At 43.7% G+C, this 20,488-nt stretch overlaps 1 protein-coding gene across 1 annotated transcript; it reads right to left on the reverse strand.

Annotated features, from left to right (window-relative positions):
* Positions 1-1,303: 1,303 nt before the first annotated feature.
* Positions 1,304-12,308, reverse strand: NXNL2 (nucleoredoxin like 2). Its single transcript, XM_087742484.1, has 2 exons — positions 11,861-12,308; positions 1,304-1,876 (listed from the first exon to the last, which is right to left on the reverse strand). The coding sequence occupies exons 1-2, from the start codon at positions 12,160-12,162 to the stop codon at positions 1,708-1,710; spliced, it is 471 nt and encodes a 156-aa protein (XP_087598610.1). The 5' UTR covers positions 12,163-12,308; the 3' UTR covers positions 1,304-1,707.
* Positions 12,309-20,488: the final 8,180 nt, after the last annotated feature.

A 20,488-nucleotide genomic window follows, 5' to 3' on the forward strand; every position in this document is an offset into this window, starting at 1 on the left:
ACAGCACAGGCAACAGGCAGGGGCAGTCACAAGTCTGTGTGCAGTTACAGGGCTGCCACCTCCTTGGGATCACAAAGATATGCTGGGATAGCTCACACGACTGGAGCGCTGCAACGGACAGATACAGGCTCTTTAGCAAGCATGGGCTGTGAAGGCAAAGAAGGGGTATTGCACTTCACATGAGAGCAGATCAGCTGGAACGCATGGAGCTCTGCCCTGGGACTGCTCAGGAGCCAGTGAAGAGCCTATGGGCCACAATTAGCAGGCAGACCAACACAACTGCTCCTGTAGCGCGTATTGCGAGATCAACCTTCTGGTATCCGCGACCCCTCAGACTAGAGGCAAAGTCTGGAGCAAGGAAGACTTACACTTGGAAGAGGACCACCAGAGTAGGAAGTACTTAACCAACTTGGACATACGTAAGTGCACGGGGCCTGATGGGTTGCACCCATGAGTGCTGAGGCAGCTGGCTGATGTCATTGTGAGGCCATGTCCATTGTGAGAGGTTCCTGAGGCTTGAAGAAAGCAAATGCCGCTCCTGCCTGGCTGGGCCCAGAGGGTTGTGATCAGCACCATACAGTCCAAGTGGAGGCAAGTCGTCATCTTCAGGAAAACACCATTAACATTAGAACCAAGAGGAAGGGTGAACATAGGAAGAAAACTAAAAAGTTAAATGTGCATCAGTTTTAATTGTACTACAGTTACAAGAAATTAATTTTAATAATTGACTAATCTGGACTTGAAGTGTTAGTCATGTAAGTGCTAGTAACTAGACCAATAATAATTCTGTTAAAATCTTTAAATTCTAATTGACAAACCCTGGGCTTGCATTGGAAGTGTTTCTTTAGCCCACCAATTGCATGGATGTTTGGCCAGGGACCCCAGTCATGAAGACTGGCTCTCAAATCTGAATGCACAACTGGTGGAGCATACAGGCAAATCAGGCTGTACTTTAGATACAAGATGAGTACTCATCGTAGAGAGAGGGTATCATTTTTGATGTTTGCTTCTACACACTTTGGCAAAAGGAGAAGATGGAAAATGCTTTTTCTTAGACTTGACCTGACATTAACTTGGGAGATAACAGCTTAGAGTACCAAGTTTAAAAATCCAGGCATAAGGAAGAAATCAGCAGAATGTAAGTAAATCCCAGACAAAGTAAAATAAAACCAAAAGAAAAGTATTTCTTCAGTACTGATAAGTGTGTCCTATTTAAAAATCATGACATTTTCTGATTAGTTTGTTAAGATAAAGAAGACACATTAGACACATATACTTCATAAACAGTTATTTATTAAAGCAAACTCCTTTTCTTAATAAAATATGTGCTAATCACCAGAAAAAATCATCAAGAAAAATAGGTCTGTGCATATATATAATTCTTACTGTACAGATCTTGCAAAGTAAGTGTTTGCATAGATTTCACAGTGCTCCATTATTACTGTCTAAAACAGCTTACCCTCCTGAAGTTCTTCAGTATTATCAGGAATGCTTTGGTTCATACTGAATATAGTAGATATAACAATACAAATAAAACAATAATTGCATTTTATGACTTACTGGAATAGCTAATCTTCAGGTTGAAAACAAAATTTTTTTACAAGCAAAGATAAATAAGCCTTACCCTTCTTGTTCTGAAAAAGCAACAATCTTTTCAGAGCTCTAAGTTTTCCATGATGCCTTGCCTTACTTTCATCTGCCAACTTTTTAGCTAGAAAAATTCTGAAAGATATCTGCACCCTCAAGCCAGTTCCGAAAACAGGATAGCCCTTTGTCTCTGATCTGTTTTCTTCCCTTGTCAGTAATGACTTCTCCAGTTTGTTTCACAATCACCAGTTTAGGAATTGCTGTTATGTTGTATTTCTTCTTCAGATCACTGAGGGGAAAAAATTAAAAATAAAACACACCATTAGGGAGCATTTTAAGAAAACTCCTAGTCTCTCATGAAGGTTACTCTGGTCAGGATGCATGGGAGAGCAGAAGTGGTGATTGCCTGGGCTTCCTCAGAGCTTGAGGAAAAGCACTGTGTAGTATAGGGAGATGGACAAGGCTGCAGCTGGGAGTTTACATGGTGAAACTTAGCTCAGAGTTCAGAGAGTTGCAGCACCCTTCCTGTAACTGCCCTTCACCACTAGCTGTAGCCTCCACAGGAGCAGAGACTGACTCTCAGAGGCTGTAAAAAGGTCCATAGAAGGAAAGCGTGACACATCCTTCCACCTTGTTTTTACCAGCCAGAAACAGATGTCTTCTGGTCCCTTTTTACTGGATAGGAGGAGGATCTCACTTAAATTAGCATTAGACATTTATTCCCATACAAAGATGTTCAAGTGCGCCAATCCCATAGAGCTACTTCCTATAATCTCCATTAAAGCATGATGCATAATCCTTTAGTGTAAACAGAACAGACTGCAGAAATGCCTTAAACTCTGTCAATGAAACAGGCTTTCCACATACAGAAACATAACCAATCAAAAGATTTGGAATAAGGGCCATGCATCTAAGCCATCCAAGAATAAAATTTCAACTCCTCCTCTGTCCATCATACAGACAATAGTGGCCATTTCTCGATGTCAGGAGCCAGTAAAATCCAGACAGATTACAAATAACTGTCTTAAATAGCGTACTGTTTTATAACAAAACATAGTTAAAAATACAGTTAAAAAATTAAAAAGCCATACAGTGATGTTCCATGAATGAAATTGGGACCTATTCACACAATTGATAAGTAGGTAACCCAGGAAAAACAAGTAAGAAAAGAATTCTGAAGGATGGAAATTTAATGGGATCAAACTCAAGATACATGGAAAATTCATAAAGGACTATTAATACTGGAAATAAAAACAACATTTGGGAGGCAAAAAACTAGAGGACACAAAACATCTAAAGAGAAACAAAAAATACTTGCTGACACTAGCACACAATAAATAACAAGGCCTGACTATTAATTACACACCAGAGATGAAAGTGCAGCAAGAGCAGGTTATCAGTCACATGAAGTAGTAAAATAGAATTCACTGTTTATACAGATGAGTAAGATGCAAACAAAAGGAATATGCAAGAACAGGAGAGAGAATCAGAGAATACGGCATAGTAAGCCACTTCAGTTGAGAATGACACAGGCAACAGAAATGGCAAGATGAAAAACACTTCCAAGGAAAACAGTTTAACAGCTATGACACAGTTTGTTACAAGACAAAATAAAGAAGAGGAAAAGAGCAAGGCAAATGGCTCTATCTTTATAGAAAGATAGTACCTTCTAAACAAGAAATTCACCTCACTTGGAAGGGTGATGTTTCAGCGCAAATGAAAGAGTAAAATTCAAATAAGCCAGAAAAAACAAATTTTGAGACTAAGACTTAATCACTAGCACTGACAACAACTTCTTGGTGTGAATTTTATTAATTCACAACAGAGGTAATTAAAAGACAGTCAATGAGCTCTGAGCTCATTCAGCATCTCAATGGACATCAGATAAAAATCAGAGTTGGTTGTTGAGAGTGCTGCTCAAGTGTTTCCAGGAACTCCAGAACCAGTTCACTGTCCCAGCTCCAACTCAGAAAGAAAAGCAGATAAAGAATGTCTGAAGTTTCCCACCATGTTTATCAAGACACTGCAAAAAGAAATTATTTCCAAATACATGGCAACAGCAAAACCACTACTTTCATTAGCACTAGGTGTCCAAAGACGAAAGGAAACCATTTGTCAAATACAAACAAGCAGGCAGAGAAATGGGTTTAGACCGATGGTCATAAAGTCAGAACCACACTGGGGTGTTTCCCCACCCTTTCCAAACTAAGCTAAAAAGGTAGGAAAACTAATACCTACCTCCCACCATGTCAAACTATTCATAGGTCATTGTCAGCACAGCTATTCGTTGTACTAGATGTTCACATTAGAGACCCATGAATGAAACAACAGAGATGCTAATGAATTCGTAATGAGTTTGGAAGGCAGAAGTTGAAGAAAATATCTTCTAGCACATCGTCCTCACAAGTGATATTCCACAGTTTTAGTGGCAGGAATGCAAGCTATGGTGACAGATATGCTGGTATCTAGCAGGAGAAGTGAGGAACATAAAATCTACACCTAAGACGCAAGACGCAAGTTGGGCAGTCTAAAAGAAATCCCAGAAAAGTGTAATTGGTTTCGAGGAAGAGGTCACATGTTTCAGAAAGGGTATAAGAAATAGGTTACATGAACTGCAATAGATCAGTTAAAACTAACAACCTCCCCAAAACAAATGTTATCTGTTGTACGGAAAATTACCTCCCTGCATTGCATTATATCAAAGTGAGCAGAAATTAAGCACCTTAAGAAGCAGCAGAGGATAGAGACACAACAAGCAATAATGGAATAGCCAACTGAATAACATCACTCTCAAAACAAAACTTAAACACTAAATGGAAATGTAGTGCCTGAGCACCATCACTATAAGCAAGAACATCTGCTGTGTGAGGTTCAAATACCAAAGAATTTTGATTGAGTAGAAAAAAAGATTTGTAGACATTTTTAAAAAAATACAAGACCTTCATATATAGATACTCTCTATGATTTCCTGGAAAAGAGAAGGAGTGTTAAAAATACAGAAAATAAGACTTAAGTGAAATACTGGCCCAGACAAGGCATTCCTGAAACACATCTTTCCTTCTATATTTTTCCTTAAGAGAAGAAAAATTAACATGTGAAGGCTACTGCTCTGCCATTAAGTTGGCTGAGCAATAACACAGGAAATATTACAGAAGCAGCAATAATATGGTCTAGCAACAGATGTGCTTTCTCAGTGAATTCTGAAATGAAAGCAACCAAGCAAGCAACGAAGAATCCCCAGAGACCTTTCTGCAGTCTGCTAAAATGGGAGAAAAAACATTCCAAAGCAAGTTCAGGTAGAAACCACGTGAAAGACTATCACCTCATACCACTTGTACGACAAACAACATGACCAGAAGATGCATCTTACTGGTTCAGCAGACAATAAAATAGACTGAGATGTCTAACACAGTTGTAGCAATCAGAAACAGAACAGTAAGAAACTGAAGGTAATTTACTATGGAGACTGGAAACTAACACTTTGCTTTCCTAAGGGAATGCATATATAGCTTATCCACTCCAGCATGGCATCTTGTCTGCACAGCTTCTGGGCTGAAGGTTGCTGGCCTCAAACCAGACTGAAGCATGCACAGATTTTGCTTACATTTGTGTGCAGATTGTAATGGATCTCAGGAACAGTTCTGCAGACAATGCTTCTTAACCACTGTGTACGTGTGTACAGCTGCTTACAAAAACAACTTTAAGACCTGTTAAGATCATCCTCTCCTATAGGGATCTCAAATCCTGTGACTCACCCACACAAACCACATATGCGCCATGGGACTAATTCCAATGACAATTTATGAAAACATTAACCATAAACAGAAACATCACATGCTACAAAGGCAAACTCAATTCTCTTACAGTAAAATGCAGCAATGTAACTAATGACATTCTTAAAAATCAGTTGCCTAGCTATTCCCAGGTAAGTGTAAAGGTACAGTGTCTTACTGACTAGAAAAATCTAAGACCCAACAGACAAAGCAGAGGAAGTTATAATAAAAGATAGCTACAGAAGACTGAACAAGTAACCTTTGTACAGACACAGGGAACCTTTTAGCCAAACCCTTCGAGGTATCACACCTTGGCCATGCAGGTTAGAATATGAGAAGGCAACCTCCATTTGCAGATGAAATAACAAAAAGATGAAATTAAGACTGAGGCAAACTGGAAGTCATTGCAACTGTTAGATCTTTTGATTCTTATGAGAAGGCTGGATGAGAGTTTCTGAGAGCACAGGTTTTATATTACTAGGTAGTACTGGCACTGGCTGGGATGGAATTGATTTTCTTCACAGCAGCTCACATGGTGCTTGCTGTGTTTTAGATTTGTTACCAAAACAGTGTTGAGAACACACCAATGTTTTAGCTGTTGCTGAGCAGCGCTTACACAGAGTCAAAGCCTTTTCTGCTTCTCACCCCACCAGCAAGTAGGCTGGGGATGCACAAAAAGCTGGGACAGGACACAGATGGGACAGCTGACCCCAACTGACCAAAGGGACATGCCATGCCATACAATGTCACGCTCAGCAATAAAAGCTGAAGAAAAGAGGAGGAAGGGACTGACATTCAGAGTTACAGCATTTGTCTTCCCAAGCAACCATTACACATGATGAAGCCCTGCTATCCTGGAAATTGCAAAACATCTGCCTGCTGATGGGAAGCAGTGAATTAATTCCTTATCTTGTTTTGCTTGTGTGTTCGCATTTGCTTTATCTATTAAAGTGTCTTTATCTCAACCCACAAGTTTTCTCACTTTCACCCTTCAGATTCTCTCCCCCATCCCACCAAGGCACAGAGCAACCCAGCAGCTGGGTGGGGCTTTGCTGCCTGCCAGAGCTAACCTACAACATAGATGGGTATTTTTACATAAGGGTTTAAGATCTATACACAAGAGGGTTTTTGAGATGTAGACAACACAGGGCAAAGTTAACATCATATTGAGAACATAAATGGTACATTTTATACACTTGTGTAATATCATATCTGACAGTATTTGAATTTTAACGGCTTTCACTTGAAAATGCTTCCACTTCATAGTGATGGACACTTTGCTGATCTGCTTCTAGCAGTACACTAATGCACAGCTGTACGTCTAGGTTATTTTAGCTATGAGCTTTCTGCATTGTTAAGTGTTAGTCACATGAACAAGCACATCATATAGGTGGGATTAAGTTTTAGTGTCTGCTGAGATTTTGGGATAGCAGTCTAAAAAGACTAAGAACAGGTAATAGCTCTTAACTGCTCAGATACCTTCACTCTTCTCCTTCTGCCTTCCTGTTTTAGACACACACACCCCCCTTCCATACATTCCTATAGGTGCCAAACCACCCTCATACCTAAAGCTTCCTAATATAAAATGTAAGCATACCCTTTTTAATTTTCCTTTTTCAGGAATTCTTTGGGATTCTAATTTTAGAATCATAGAGTTTAGAATCATAGAATCATTTAGGGTGGAAAAGGACCTTTAAGATCATCAAATCCAACCGTTAACCTAACACTGCCAAGTCCACCACTAAACCACGTTGTCAAGCACCACATCTACACATCTTTTAAATACCTCCAGGGATGGAGACTCAACCACTTCCCTGGGCAGCCTGTTCCAGTGCCTGACTGCCCTTTCGGTGACGAAGTTTTTCCTAATATCCAATCTAAACCTCCCCTGGCGCAGCTTGAGGCCATTTCCTCTCGTCCTATCACTTGTTACTTGGGAGAAGAGACCGACCCCCACCTCACTACAGCCTCCTTTCAGGTAGTTGTAGAGGGCGATAAGGTCTCCCCTCAGCCTGCTTTTCTCCAGACTAAACAACACCAGTTCACTCAGCCACTCCTCACAAGACTTGTGCTCTAGACCCTTCACCAGCTTCGTTGCCCTTCTTTGGACACGCTTCAGCACCTCGATGTCATTCTTGTAGCAAGGGGCCCAAAACTGAACACAGTAGTCGAGGTGTGGTCTCACTGGTGCCAAGCACACGGGGACGATCACTTCCCTATTCCAGATGGCCACGCTATTCCTGATACAAGCCAGGATGCCATTGGCCCTCTTGGCCACCTGGGCACACTGCTGGCTCACATTCAGCTGGCTGTTGACCAACACCCCCAGGTCCTTTTCCACTGGGCAGCTCTCCAGCCACTCTTCCACAAGCCTGTAGCATTGCATGGGGTTGTTGTGATCCAAGTGCAGGACCTGGCACATAGCCTTGTGGCCTCAGACCATTAATCCAGCCTGTCCAGATGGCATCCAAGCCATGAGCAGCCAGCTTCTCCAGGAGAATACTATGGGAAATGGTGTCAAGGGCCTTACTAAAGTCCAGGTAGACAACATCCACAGCCTTTCCCTCATCCACTAGCATGTCACCTTGTCATAGAAGATCAGGTTAGTGAAGCAGGACGTTCTTTTCATAAGTCCATCCTGACTGGGCCTGATCCCCTGGTTGTCCTGTACATGCTGTGTGATGGCACTCAGGACAATCTGCTCCATGACCTTCCCTGGCACTGAGGTCAGACTCACAGGTCAGTAGTTTCCCCAGATCCTCCTTCTGGCCCTTCTTGTAGATGGGCGTCACATTTGCTAACTTCTAGTCAACGGGGACCTCCCCAGCTATCCAGGAGTGCTGACAGTTGATGGAAAGTGGCTTGGTGACACTTCCACCAGCTCCCTCAGTACTCTTGGGTGGATCTCATCCAGCCCCATAGACTTGTGTGTGTCTACATGGTGCAGCAGGTCATTAACTATTTCCCCTTGGATTATGGGGGCTTCATTCTGCTCCCTGTCCCTGTCTTCCAGCTCAGGGGGCTGGGTACCTGGAGAACAACTGGTCTGACTATTTAAGACTGAGGCAAAGAAGGCATTAAGTACCTCAGCCTTTTCCTTGTCCTCTGTCACTATGTTTCCCCCCGCATCCAATAAAGGATGGAGATTCTCCTTAGCCCTCCTTTTGTTGCTAATGGATTTGTAGAAACATTTTAGTCTTTTACAGCAGTAGCCAGATTAAGTTCCAGCTGGGCTTTGGCCCTTCTAATCTTCTCCCTGCATAACCTCACAACATCCTTGTAGGCCTCCTGAGTGGCCTGCCCCTTCTTCCAAAGGTCATAAACTCTCCTTTTATTCCTGAATTCCAGCCAAAGCTCTCTGTTCAGCCAGGATGGTCTTCCCCCCCACCGGCTCATCTTTTGGTACATGGGGATGGCCTGCTCCTGCACCTGTAAGATTTCCTTCTTGAAGAATGTCCAGCCTTCACAGACTCCTCTGCCCTTCAGGCCTGCCTCCCAAGGGACTCTGTCAACCAGGCTCCTGAACAGGCCAAAGTCTGCCCTCTGGAAGTCCTAGGTGGCAGTTCTGCTGACCCCCCTCCTTATTTCTCCAAGAATCGAAAACCATCATTTCACGATCGCCATGCCCAAGACACTACGCTCACCTTTTCACTGCGGTGACATGGACATGGACGCAGTAAATGCCTGTCTACCCTGCAGCCCACAAGAAGTAGCAGCATGTGCTGGGCACCCACACAGAGAATGATGCCTTTCACGGTAGGGCTCGGTATAACACAGCAGTATGTCTTTGTGTATCAATTAAAACATCACTCCCCATTTACTAGCATTTGTTGTTGACATGTTCTGTCCTATTCCTGGCCTGCCTTCCTCCCTCCCTACTATTCCCTTTCTCCTCCTAGTGCTCCCTTCCTACTAGATTATCTTAACATACTCCTGCAAGGATGAAAAGCCTGTGCTTCCGGCAGCAAAAATCAACATTAACGCTGCAAACAGTCAATGCATCAGGAGCAGTATTTCCTGTCAGTCATGCCACAGACTACAAGAAGTAGTAAAGGTGCAGTGCCACCTCAGGGAAATAGTCAGGACTGACAGGACGGAAAAGTCGCGAGATCCTGCTCATATTTTGCTTCTCTGCAGGTATGTGTGAGGCGTTGCACTTCATACACTACAAGTATGAATGCAGGCTATTGCTTAACAACACAAAATTCATCCCCAAGAAACTCCATGTTTCTGTTTGTGAAATGTGTTTTAGATGGCAAATTTAAAATTAGCTCTATTGTACCTAGAAGAGACTTCAAGCTGTGCTGCAACTATGCATCTTAAACACCGAAGCCACCAGCTAGAATATTTTAACTTCACTGAAGATATTGAAATGCCTTCTTTACATAGTCCACAAAAGAGCAACCAATTCAAATTTTTGCAATGGAACTCTAAAAATATTAATAAATCATAAATGTTACTAAATATTAATAATCAAATTATTAATTGATGTTCACCAATTCTAAAATCATATTCTTACTTAGAACTAGTATCTAGCCAGAATTACAGTTTGGTTTAGTGAACACACATCCATCTGCATTAAGTCTATGATGATTCACCAGTATCCCTGAAGCCAAACTACCCGTTAATTCAACATAAGCACCTTGAACATCTCCACACAGCCCTTTATTGTTATATGCAAGAATCACAACTTCAAAAACATTGCCTTTTCATGTCCCTCTGCACTTTGTTCTCAGTAAGCCACTTCAAACACTATGACCTCGCCACTATCCCTGACGGGACAAGCCATGTTTCTCCACAGGATTCTAAAGGGCATTACGGACTGCCACAGAAAAGCCAATTAAACTATCTTTGTACCTCCGTTCCACATGACTTGGGCAAGAACAGAATCAGAAATAGACCCCTAATCCACAGAGGCTGAAGCTGTAAGCGCATTCCCATGGTCTATGCTGAACAGCTTGCTGGATGCAGCGCTACATTTCCATCAGGAAATCTGCCTGAATTCTACCAGGATTAGTAGATACTAAATACAATTACTGCCTGGGGAGCCTTTGGAGAACTGTGGAAAACAGCATTGCTATTTCAATCTATTTTTAAGTCAATGGAAGCTGTTGTTAAAAAGGCCTAACATTAATTGGCTGCTGACATCCAGGAATGAGCCAAGGAAGGATGAAATAGTTCCTTGCTTCAGGTTGCTTTCTCTTGAGGTTGTCAAAGTGCACTGACAAAACAAGATTAGCAAACCTGCTCCACGTTGAGCGAGTGCTAGGGTGTTACACAGCTCTATCCCGGGCAGCACACATGGATCTAGAGTTAAATAAATGCTAGAAGTTACTAGCAGCACTAGAACAGAGTTCTTTGTTAAAAGAACAAATCTTGTTGTGAGTTTAATTACCCAGTCTATGTTTAGAAGTCACACTAACTCCTTGACTTTGATGACACCTTACGATCTACTTATTATTCAAAGGCAAAAAAAAAAAAAATCCCTTTATTTACATGTATTTTAAGTCTCCAGGTACAGGCATTTCAGTGGCCCTGAACATCTAACCTGTGCCCCCATAACCCCATATCCCCGTATACTGCTTCATATCCCTTCACCCTGTTCCTTACACGCATCCTTTCCTTTTGTTGTTTTGCTGAGCAAGTTGCCTACAGGAATGCCTCTTTAGAAACCTATCAGCACAAGAATTCTACAACCCAGTTACCATGTGCATTTGCCACAGGTGCACTCCAGCTGTTATTACATTTCTTTTTCACCTAGCTCACCTGCATCTGTCTGAAATTCTTCATAGTTTGCTCTGCCCTCCTCCAAGTTGTTCAGCTATGAGTTCGGCTGCTTCATTTGCCTTTTTCCCAGAGCATTAATAAGCTAAACAACCCAGGACAACCTTAAAAACAACTACTGCCGCGCTGAAAAACAACCACTTGATCTTCGTTTGCCATTAGCTTGTTTTTGACTCACTATTCACATCATCTTGTTAATACCTGGGGTCTTTATTAACCCTTCTTCAAAGGCCTTTTAAATCCTCAATTAGGCAGGCAAAACTAGTTTTCCTTCACCGCGTTCTTTACGGAGGTAACAGGCTAAAGCCGAGTTACTTCTCTGAAGAAAGTAAGCGGCTAGCGGAACGGCAGTTTGCCTCCGGGGGAGCGCAGGGAGAGCCAGCCGGCAGCAGCCGCTGCCCAGCGGCCAGGAGGAAGGCAGGACCCGCCCGGCGGACGCGGACCCCCGCCCTGCGCCGAAGGGAAGGCCCCCAGCCCGGGTTTCGGGGTGCTGAACGGGCCGGGAAGGGGCGGATGGAGAGGGCAGGCGGAGGCAGGTCCCGGAGAGCTGCTGTATCAGAGACTTCGCTGGTTACGTTACGCTGCTGTTGAAGCACCCGCACCTCCGGCCCTCTCCCGTGCTCTGGAGGGGGGTGGGGGGCGGCCGCAGCCCCCGGCCGGGCGCCCCTCGCGGGGAGGCCCGGGAGGGGCCGGGGGTCGCCGCCGCTGGTACTCACTGCTTGTAGGGGTCGTGGAAGGGCAGGGCCAGCCAGTCCCCGTGCATGGCGTGCATGTAGCCCGCCATCTCCTCGGCGCTGTGGTCGGAGGAGATGAAGACGACCTCGAAGGGGGCGGGGGGCTGGGTCTCCTCCAGCAGCTCCGTGTAGAAGTCGCAGAGGACGGGGGTGAAGTCGCGGCACGGCGAGCACCAGCCGGCGGAGAAGTACAAGCCCACGACCTTGTTCTGCAGGGCCTCCTCGGGGTCCACGCTGCGGCCGTCCTTGCTGACCAGGAGCCGCCCGCTGAACACATCCACCATGCTGCCGCCGGCCGACCCGCCCGCCCCCGCGGGGCGCAGCGGAGCGAAGGCTGGCGCCGGGGGCTGCGAGCCCAGGTGGCCCCCAGCACCTCCACGCCGCGACCTTGCTTCCTCCCGCCGCCACACTCAGGCTCACAACCGTAACAACCGCCGCCGCTCCCAGCCCCTCGCCCCGCCGACGCCTTTATAGCCGCCCGGGGGCCCGCCCGCCGCTGACTGACAGCGGCGCTCGCCAATGGCCCCGCCAGGAGGGCGTTGCCCCGCCCCCTGCCAGTGGCGCCCATGGCGCAGCGGATAACGGCCCCAGCGGCCGGCGGCCTGAGGCGCCGGCGGGGCGGCAGAGCGGGGCCCGGCCGCAGCGGAGCGCTGCCTGCGGCGGTGCCCCGAGGCGCCCGCGGAGGGCGAGGGCCAGGGGCGGGCCGGCTGCAGAGGCGGGCCGGCGGTGCGGGGCGGCGATGGTAGGCGGGTGGACGGGGTTTCGCAAGAGGGGACGGGCGCGCTCGTCGTTTCTCACCGGCGGCCTGCGTTATTGCCTCACGAGGCGACTGCGCAAAACGAGACGTTTGGGCTAGAGACGTTTTTTCTCTTGTTCCTCTAAGTGCCAGATCGCCTTTTTGAGAAGGCGAGCACGTTCCCCGACTTGCTAAGCTTACGGAAGGTACGGAACGTGTGATACGTTCCAGCAGTCATCACCTTCGCACCAACGTCAGACCGCTTCAGCCTGTCGCGGGTTTCCCCTCCTCTCCCCCCCCGAAGGTCTCATCGCACGGCTTGGGCAGCTTTGGCACTGAGCTGGTCTTCCGTTGGACATACGGCACGGAATTTTTGTCCAGCGTGGAAAATCAGCTGAATTCTGGTGATGAAAGGGGCCGTCTCTTCTCTACACAAGCAGAGGAGCAATTCCCATTTTATTCCAAATGCATTTATCACGTGTTTGGATTCAACAATGCTTTTTTTTCTCCAGCTGATACTGAATTAGAAATTAATAAAAATAGCATTATATTACAAATACGCAATCTCTTTTCTGCCTAAAACAACCTGCAAAAAGGAAATGAAAGATGATTTGGCTGTAGGAGACTTTAATTACAGTTTATTTAAAGGGTCATGACAGGGTGATCAGCATACCTGGTACATTGTTTCATTTTCATTAATTGCACAATACCCAAATGAAGGAGAATTTATCTTAAACAAAAAATTATCAATATCCCCCAAAACAAATTCTAGTATTTATCCTGGATAAATACTTCAAGTGTCTAGTCACAAAGCTACCATAGGAAATCTTTCACATTAAAACTGCATATCCAAATGCATTCTAGGCTTTTACTGTTTCGTAGGTTCTCTTTTTTTTTAAGCTTCAGCCCCTCAAAAATCTGTTAATTTTATTTTTGGAAAAAGGCAGAGCAGTGACAAGTATGATTCAAATACTGAACACTAGAATGGAACTAATGTTAATCATGACGAGTGCCTGGTTAGGTAAATTGCAACTAAGTTCATAGTGAAACAGAGTCCAATTTCTACATCTGACCATCTACTGACCATATAGCATGCACTGTAAGAACTGCCATGCTTGAAGTCAAAAATGCAAATTTAATTTTGTATAGGAATAAACTGAGCACAGATCTCCTCCCACACGCATACCTTTCCTTTTGAGATCTTTTTGAAATGTTTTTTTCTTCCATTGATTTGACCCAAAATTTTTGGTTATCTACTGCCACTTTCTGTCCTCAGTGAAAGATACAAGGTACCGTTTTAAAATTTTGATTGTGTGAGAGAAATCCCAAAGAAGCACCACGAAAGTAACACAGCAATGTTTGTTTTTTTTTTCCAATAAGCTTCATGAAAAGTAACTGCCCGGTTGTGTGATCAGTTTGATTTGGGAGTTGCATTCACCTGTCCTTTCTTTTACCCCTTTTTCCTTTCATTGTGCAGATATACGGCTAATTAAAAGACTGCTTGCTTCTTGTGCAAAAGCTCACGTCTTTAAAAAAGCGTAAGAGTTCAGCCATTGTTATTGTTTCTAAGAGATTTGTTTATATGCAAATTAATCTTTACAAATCAGGCCTTTTTATTTATGTCCTAGTATATCTGACTACTTTGTAATTACTCTTCTGATGTTTTACTGGAAAAAAAAATGCTTAGGTGTTTGGAAAGTGGTTTTTATTCAAATGTAGTATTTCTCTGTTTTCATGGACTGTTGAGCTATGTTGTTTTCAAATCCAAGTGTATGTTTCCAACACAGAAGTGACATTTAAAACAAAGTAATCCTCCCATCTCTCACATCTCCCATCAATCCTTTCTCCAAGTTTTGAATGCTGTCTTGTGCTGTTGCCCCCTTCAGACTTCCACCTGATGTCAGAAGTAGAAGACAAAAGGAGCTGTGAAAGGTTGCCTCTTCTTAAAATAGCACAGGAGGGAAGTTCAGCTCACCTGAGCCTTTGATTTGCCACGCTGTCTGCCTTTGTGAGACCACTTGTGAAACACGATGGGGTCGGAGTCTTTGGAGCCTGTAGAGTCACAGGAAAATGGAAAAAAGTTTCCCTGTAAGTTCAGGCTACCGTAGGCTCGTTATTGATATTCCTACCAATTTCTCCTTCAGCCAGTGAAAGCATGTTTTCTCAGATAGTATGACCTGAAGCAATGACCCAAGGAAGTTGCAACCATCTCACCGCTACAGGTTAGAAAGCTGGTTAGCCAGATACGGTACTATTCCATGAGAAAAGGATGTATCGAGATTGGCTTCGAGGCCTCTGGGCATGCAGGGAAAAGTTCCCAGCTACCTACCGCTCCACAGGGAGACAGAGGTGGATGCACAAGGTGCACAAGGTTTGAGCTTACAGTTGTCTGTACTAAGCTTGTTGAGAAATGTAAAGAGCCAAGAAGGGAGTCCAAGCCGACAGGGAGTATAGCTGTAACTAGTACAGTGCTTTGCTGCTCCCTGTGTGTGTAACTTGCCGAAAGCCTGTCTGCATGCAAAGCAACTGCCATTTTTTACCTCTGGTAATTCCTGTAGCTGGTAAAAAGAATGATCTTGTATAGGAGAAGATAACTGTACTACCTTCCTTAAATTGTTTTGGTTTGGGTACACTTCCCCCTTCCCTAAAGCATAAAAACAACAGGAGACGTGATAAAAGGTTAAAACGTGTGTAGAAGACTATGGCTTGAGCCACACCCTGTCCATACAGATGGCAGGCGCATGCACACGTACTAGCTTGTAAATTATTGGCTGGTGTGCTCCAGATCATGCCTCAATGACAGTGACACTAAAGTTCTTGAAACTATTCAAGGAATAGCTACTAATCATGAGAAACCAGATACCTTCCCTGGGAAATTTATGGTGATCAACTCTGTCAGGACATCACAGATTCACTGAAAATGCTGCATGTCACAGAAAGTCTTATCTTGCACCTGCCTTTGATTTGACTGAATTTTGTCAGTTCTCTATGACACTAGCATGGACCAATTTAAAAAAGTTTCATTTTAGGATTTATACCAACATGGCTAAAGCCTGTTTCAGCTACAAATGTTTTCTAGGACTATTCTCATTAGGGGTGTTAACACTATCATGATTTATTCCATTCCCTAATCTGCACTTGGGCTGGTAATAATGGAGCTTTTTATACAGAACCTGTGGACCTTTCTCAAGGCAGTGTATTCTCTCTGAGATGACACCGTCAGAAAGCTTGTGAACAATAGTCATCCAGGGGAAGCCTCTGGGGAATTCCAGGGTAAAACAACTGAGATAAAAACCTCCCACCACAAAACATTACACTTCCGATTTTGCTAGAAACCAAGCTTTTTATTATAGAATTTACTATATTATTTTAATGTACCAATATTTAGTTCTGTCTTTTAATCTAAAAGCAAGAATGTAATTTTGTTTGTACTCACATTGAAAAGATGATCCTACTTCCCTTGTGTTTTGCTTCAATTAACACTGAAGTTAATTACATATCCAGGCTTTGACAAGCAAATGAGAATTTTAAAAAATATATTAAGAGCTTGCATCAATAAAGTCATGCTTTCAAGGGTATAGGGCAGCATGCTGAGAAAGAGACAGAGACGTGAAATGGAAGTAAAAAATGTTCAAACGTGCTAACTCCTATATAATACAGTATACACTCAAGGCAGTGTAATTCCATACACCTCTGGTGGCAGAGCTAATGTCTCTATAGGCTACATACAAATTAAACTAGGAGAAGGTTCTGAAAGCCTGTCTCAGTCTTTAATGAACATACCCTTCACTCTCTCCTTTGTGCACCTTTTCCGTAACTCGCACTGTTCTGAGCAGCAAAGGATTCGATCCAGTAAGCACTTGCAATAAGCAGTCTCTTATGAGTACAATTATAACTTGCAGCGTATGCATGATTGCTGGATTTTTAAGTGAAAAAGTATTGAACGCAAGGTTTCAATCTGCTTATAATTCTTAAGCCGTCTGTAGGACATACATGCCTCTATAACACAATTGACAATGTCAAGTCATATACATGTACAGTAAAGTCATAAGGCAAAAGCTGACTAAATATACTGAAAGGAGAGTGCTACCTGGATGAGGACTTGCTGAACCTGTGTACAATTTAATCATTAGCACACCATGTACTTAATTATACTCTAATTAAAAAACAGAGGTGACAAACCTAATCAAGGTAATCTTTGGTTGGGCAAAACTATATGGAATGCAATCCCTGAAGAAGTCAGATTATAAACTGCCCTTGGACAATCCCATTGTGTGTGAATGCTAACCAGTCAGAAAAGCAGACCCCAAAGGAGACATCAGGGGAAGGAACACACAGAATAAAGGAAACATACCAGTGGATTAAAGAGTTAAATATATAGCAATCATTGATACTAGATGAAACGATTGCTTTTTAATTCACTTTCACAGTACATATCAATATGCTTTACAGGAGAGAGCTGTTATAATCTGAGTTATTGATGAGAAAACAGGTAAAATTACTTTCCACAGTGTACACAGTGACTCACAAAAGAGAAGAAAGCAAGCTTCTTAGTCGCAACCCAATATATTAAACAATGAGCTGTGAAAAGAGACCAGTGCACAAAAAAATACTGAGCCAAAAAAAAAAAATCAATTTTGCAATACACAATCTGCCAACTAAAATAGTTACTGGGTATTCATAGCACTCCTTAGAGCTGCCACGTTTGGTACACCGTTTCCTCAGCTGGGATCAGGAGACCCAAATGAGGAGACCCATTATTACATAGTCAGCACTAATACCAATATTTTGTGAATGTTCTTTCATGACTGTTCTTGGGTCTATTTTCCCTATGTAACCTCCAAACACAAAAGAAAGAACAATATTTTTTTTCGAGTAGGAAAATTAACAAAATAAGTAGTGCATAGGTTCTTTAAAATACAGTCTTATTACTGTAATTCAAACTGTCTAGTGCCTAGCAGCATACTGCAGGCATCAAAGGCTAGCTGTAAGGGAATCTTGCTTTCCCTAGATAAAAGAGAAACTGGAATGTAGCTTATCGTTCTTACCACAAAGAGATCCAGCGTCAAATCAGGACTGAATAAGAGCTGTAACGGCTACCAATTAACCAAAACATTTTAGTACAGAAGGTACTGTTTAGGTAGGGATTATCCCCTTTTTCTGAAGCAACGGATTGTTACAAATAACAGGTGGTAATTATTATAGATAACAATTGTTATACTAACATTTGGAACATACCCTTGGGTCCCAGCTTAATATGCATTCTTGGCACAAATAAACAATAGCAAGGAAGAAAGAATGCCATTACAAAGACTTATAAATTAGCTGAATTTGCTAGATTACAAGAAATATTTTTTCTTTTAATCAGGAAATACTCAAACCTATTAATAGATTCTAACTAAGCAAGCAATCTACTATAAGAAGTGCAAGAACTAGGGCAACAGTCTTTGCATTGTTCCCTGGGTTTTAAATTATAGCAGCGCTGAACATTGGGAAAATAGCAAAGGTATATGAATTTCTCCTTGCAGTACGAAAAGCCTGATTCAACCATCCTTTGTGTCTAACTTTATCCTGGCTAGTGTGTATCAAATTGCCGAATAGTGTTAGGTAGTCTAAATATCAGTGCTGTAGCATTTCTGACTTCCAAACAGATACAACAGGGAAGCAATTCAGAGTCATTTAATACAGCAGCAGCAGCATGGCAACAAGGAACAACATTTGTGCCTGCTGCAGTGGAAAAATACTGAAATAAAATTCTGGTGAACTTCATTTGAGTTCAGACACTCTTTCCTCTTCAATCTTTAGCCTTTTAGCAGTTTAGTGTAATTAAGTAGACATTTTTTTTTGTGATGAGACCTCTGACTATGTGCATCCCTTTCAGGGTGAGAATCATCCAACATTAGATCCTGCATTTTTGTGCCTTATGAGAAGTGTAAGGCTGTGTGAGACTTCCTGCAGAATCCAGCTTAGTCCTCTACAGGGAGGTTGCTTACCAATTACTGTCATGGGCAAGACAGACTTGACCTGGAGAAAATTAATTTATTGCCAATTAAGAACAGAGTTGGATGGTGACAGACAAAACCAAAAATACCTTCCTCCCACCCCCCTCTTCTTCCCAAGCTCAACTTCACTCCTGAATCTTCTACCTCCTCCACCCCTCGCCGAGTGGTGCAGGGACCTGGGGAATAGGGTTTGTGGTCAATTCATAACACTCTATCTCTGCTGCTCCTTCCTCCTCACACTTTTCCCCTGCTCCAGCATGGGGTCTCTCCCATGGGCTGCAGTTCTTCATGAACTGCTCCAGCAGGGGTCCCTTCCAGAGGGTGCAATCCTTCAGGAACTCCAGCTCCAGCATGGCTGCCCCATGGCCACAGCTCCTGCCAGAAAAGCAGCTCCTGTGTGGGCTCCTCTCCACGGGGTCACAGGTCCTGCCAGGAGCCTGCTCCAGCATGGGCTCTCCATGGGCTGCAGCTTCCTTCAGGGCATGTCCACCTGCTCCACCGTGGGGCCCTCCTCAGGCTGCAGGTGGATATCTGCTCCACTGTTAACCTCCACGGGCTGCAGGTGGATATCTGCTCCACCGTTAACCTCCATGGGCTGCAGGGGGACAGCCTGCCTCACCACGACCTTCACCAGGGGCTGCAGGGGAATCTCTGCTCTGGTGCCTGGAGCACCTCCTCCCCCTCCTTCTTCACTGACCTTGGTGTCTGCAGGGTTCTTCCTCTCACATTTTTCTCACTCCTCTCTCACAGCTGCTGTGCAGCATTTTGTACCCTTTCTCTAATACACTTTCCAGAGGTGCCACCAGCTTGGCTGATGGTCTCGGGCATGTCCTGTGGTGGGTCCATTGGGGCTGGCCGTGTCCAACATGGGGGCAGCTTGCTGGCCTCTTCTCACAGAGGCCACCCCTAGACCCTCCCTGCTGCCAACACCTTGCCATGTACACCCAATACAGCTATTTTAAATTCTTGCATCCCAAGAGTAACTTCATCCCAAAACTTGTTCTATGGCTGAAACAATTCAGAGGAGGAATTATTTTAACTCAATCATCTTCTTCTTCTTCATTTTCAAGAAATCAGAAGACTGTTAACTCTGAAAACTGGCTGCTCCAGGGACGGTTCTGGGGCTAAACCACGGGAACAGATCACTGCAAACACGACACTGTGAAGAGGCAGAAACTCAGGCCCAGGATGCAAGGACCTGGAAGCTCTACAGATCATTGGCTGCTAGAAGGGCAGGTCTGTTGTCTGCATAGATAGGGAGTTAAGTTTTAAAGAAGCCTCAAAGCGTAAGTCTTCCATGTTCACAGTGAAACCACATCACATTCTGCAACTCCGATTGGCTGTGGCACAAATTCTTCCTGTGAGATGGACTTGGACCTTGAAAACAAGTAACAGACACAGAAAGGGACAGGACTCCCCCAGTACCAGAGCATCAAGACAGAGCCTTCCTTACCTGTTGTTAATCACCTTGCAAAGAGAGCACTACAGCATGGGACAGGATCAACCTTAATCTGGCCCAGAGATTAAAGGATTATTGCTTCAGAACTAAGTATTTCTGTTCTTATAGCTATGGTAGAGATCCTAGTAAAAAGTGGGTTCAGTTGCCGCTGTACCTTGCTGGAGCCTGCTGTCTCACTGCCATCCCAAAGGGCAGTTCAGGATTTCAGTCAGTTGGCCAGGTGACTTCCTTTTCACTCTACTGCACCATTTTCTCTGGTGGTTATTCTGCATCTTTACCCTGCCAAGTAGCCATTCAAGATTAATGACTAATCCCAGTAAGAAAACCAAACCAAACCAAACCAAACCAAACCTTGAAATTGCATTAGTTATTTCTAAGATGTTTACCAGTGATATAATGATAGTTTATGGAAA

This window comes from Nipponia nippon, unplaced genomic scaffold, assembly GCF_047370975.1.
Source record: "Nipponia nippon isolate SJK-2023a ecotype South Korea unplaced genomic scaffold, ASM4737097v1 scaffold_8, whole genome shotgun sequence".
Lineage (NCBI taxonomy): Eukaryota > Metazoa > Chordata > Aves > Pelecaniformes > Threskiornithidae > Nipponia > Nipponia nippon.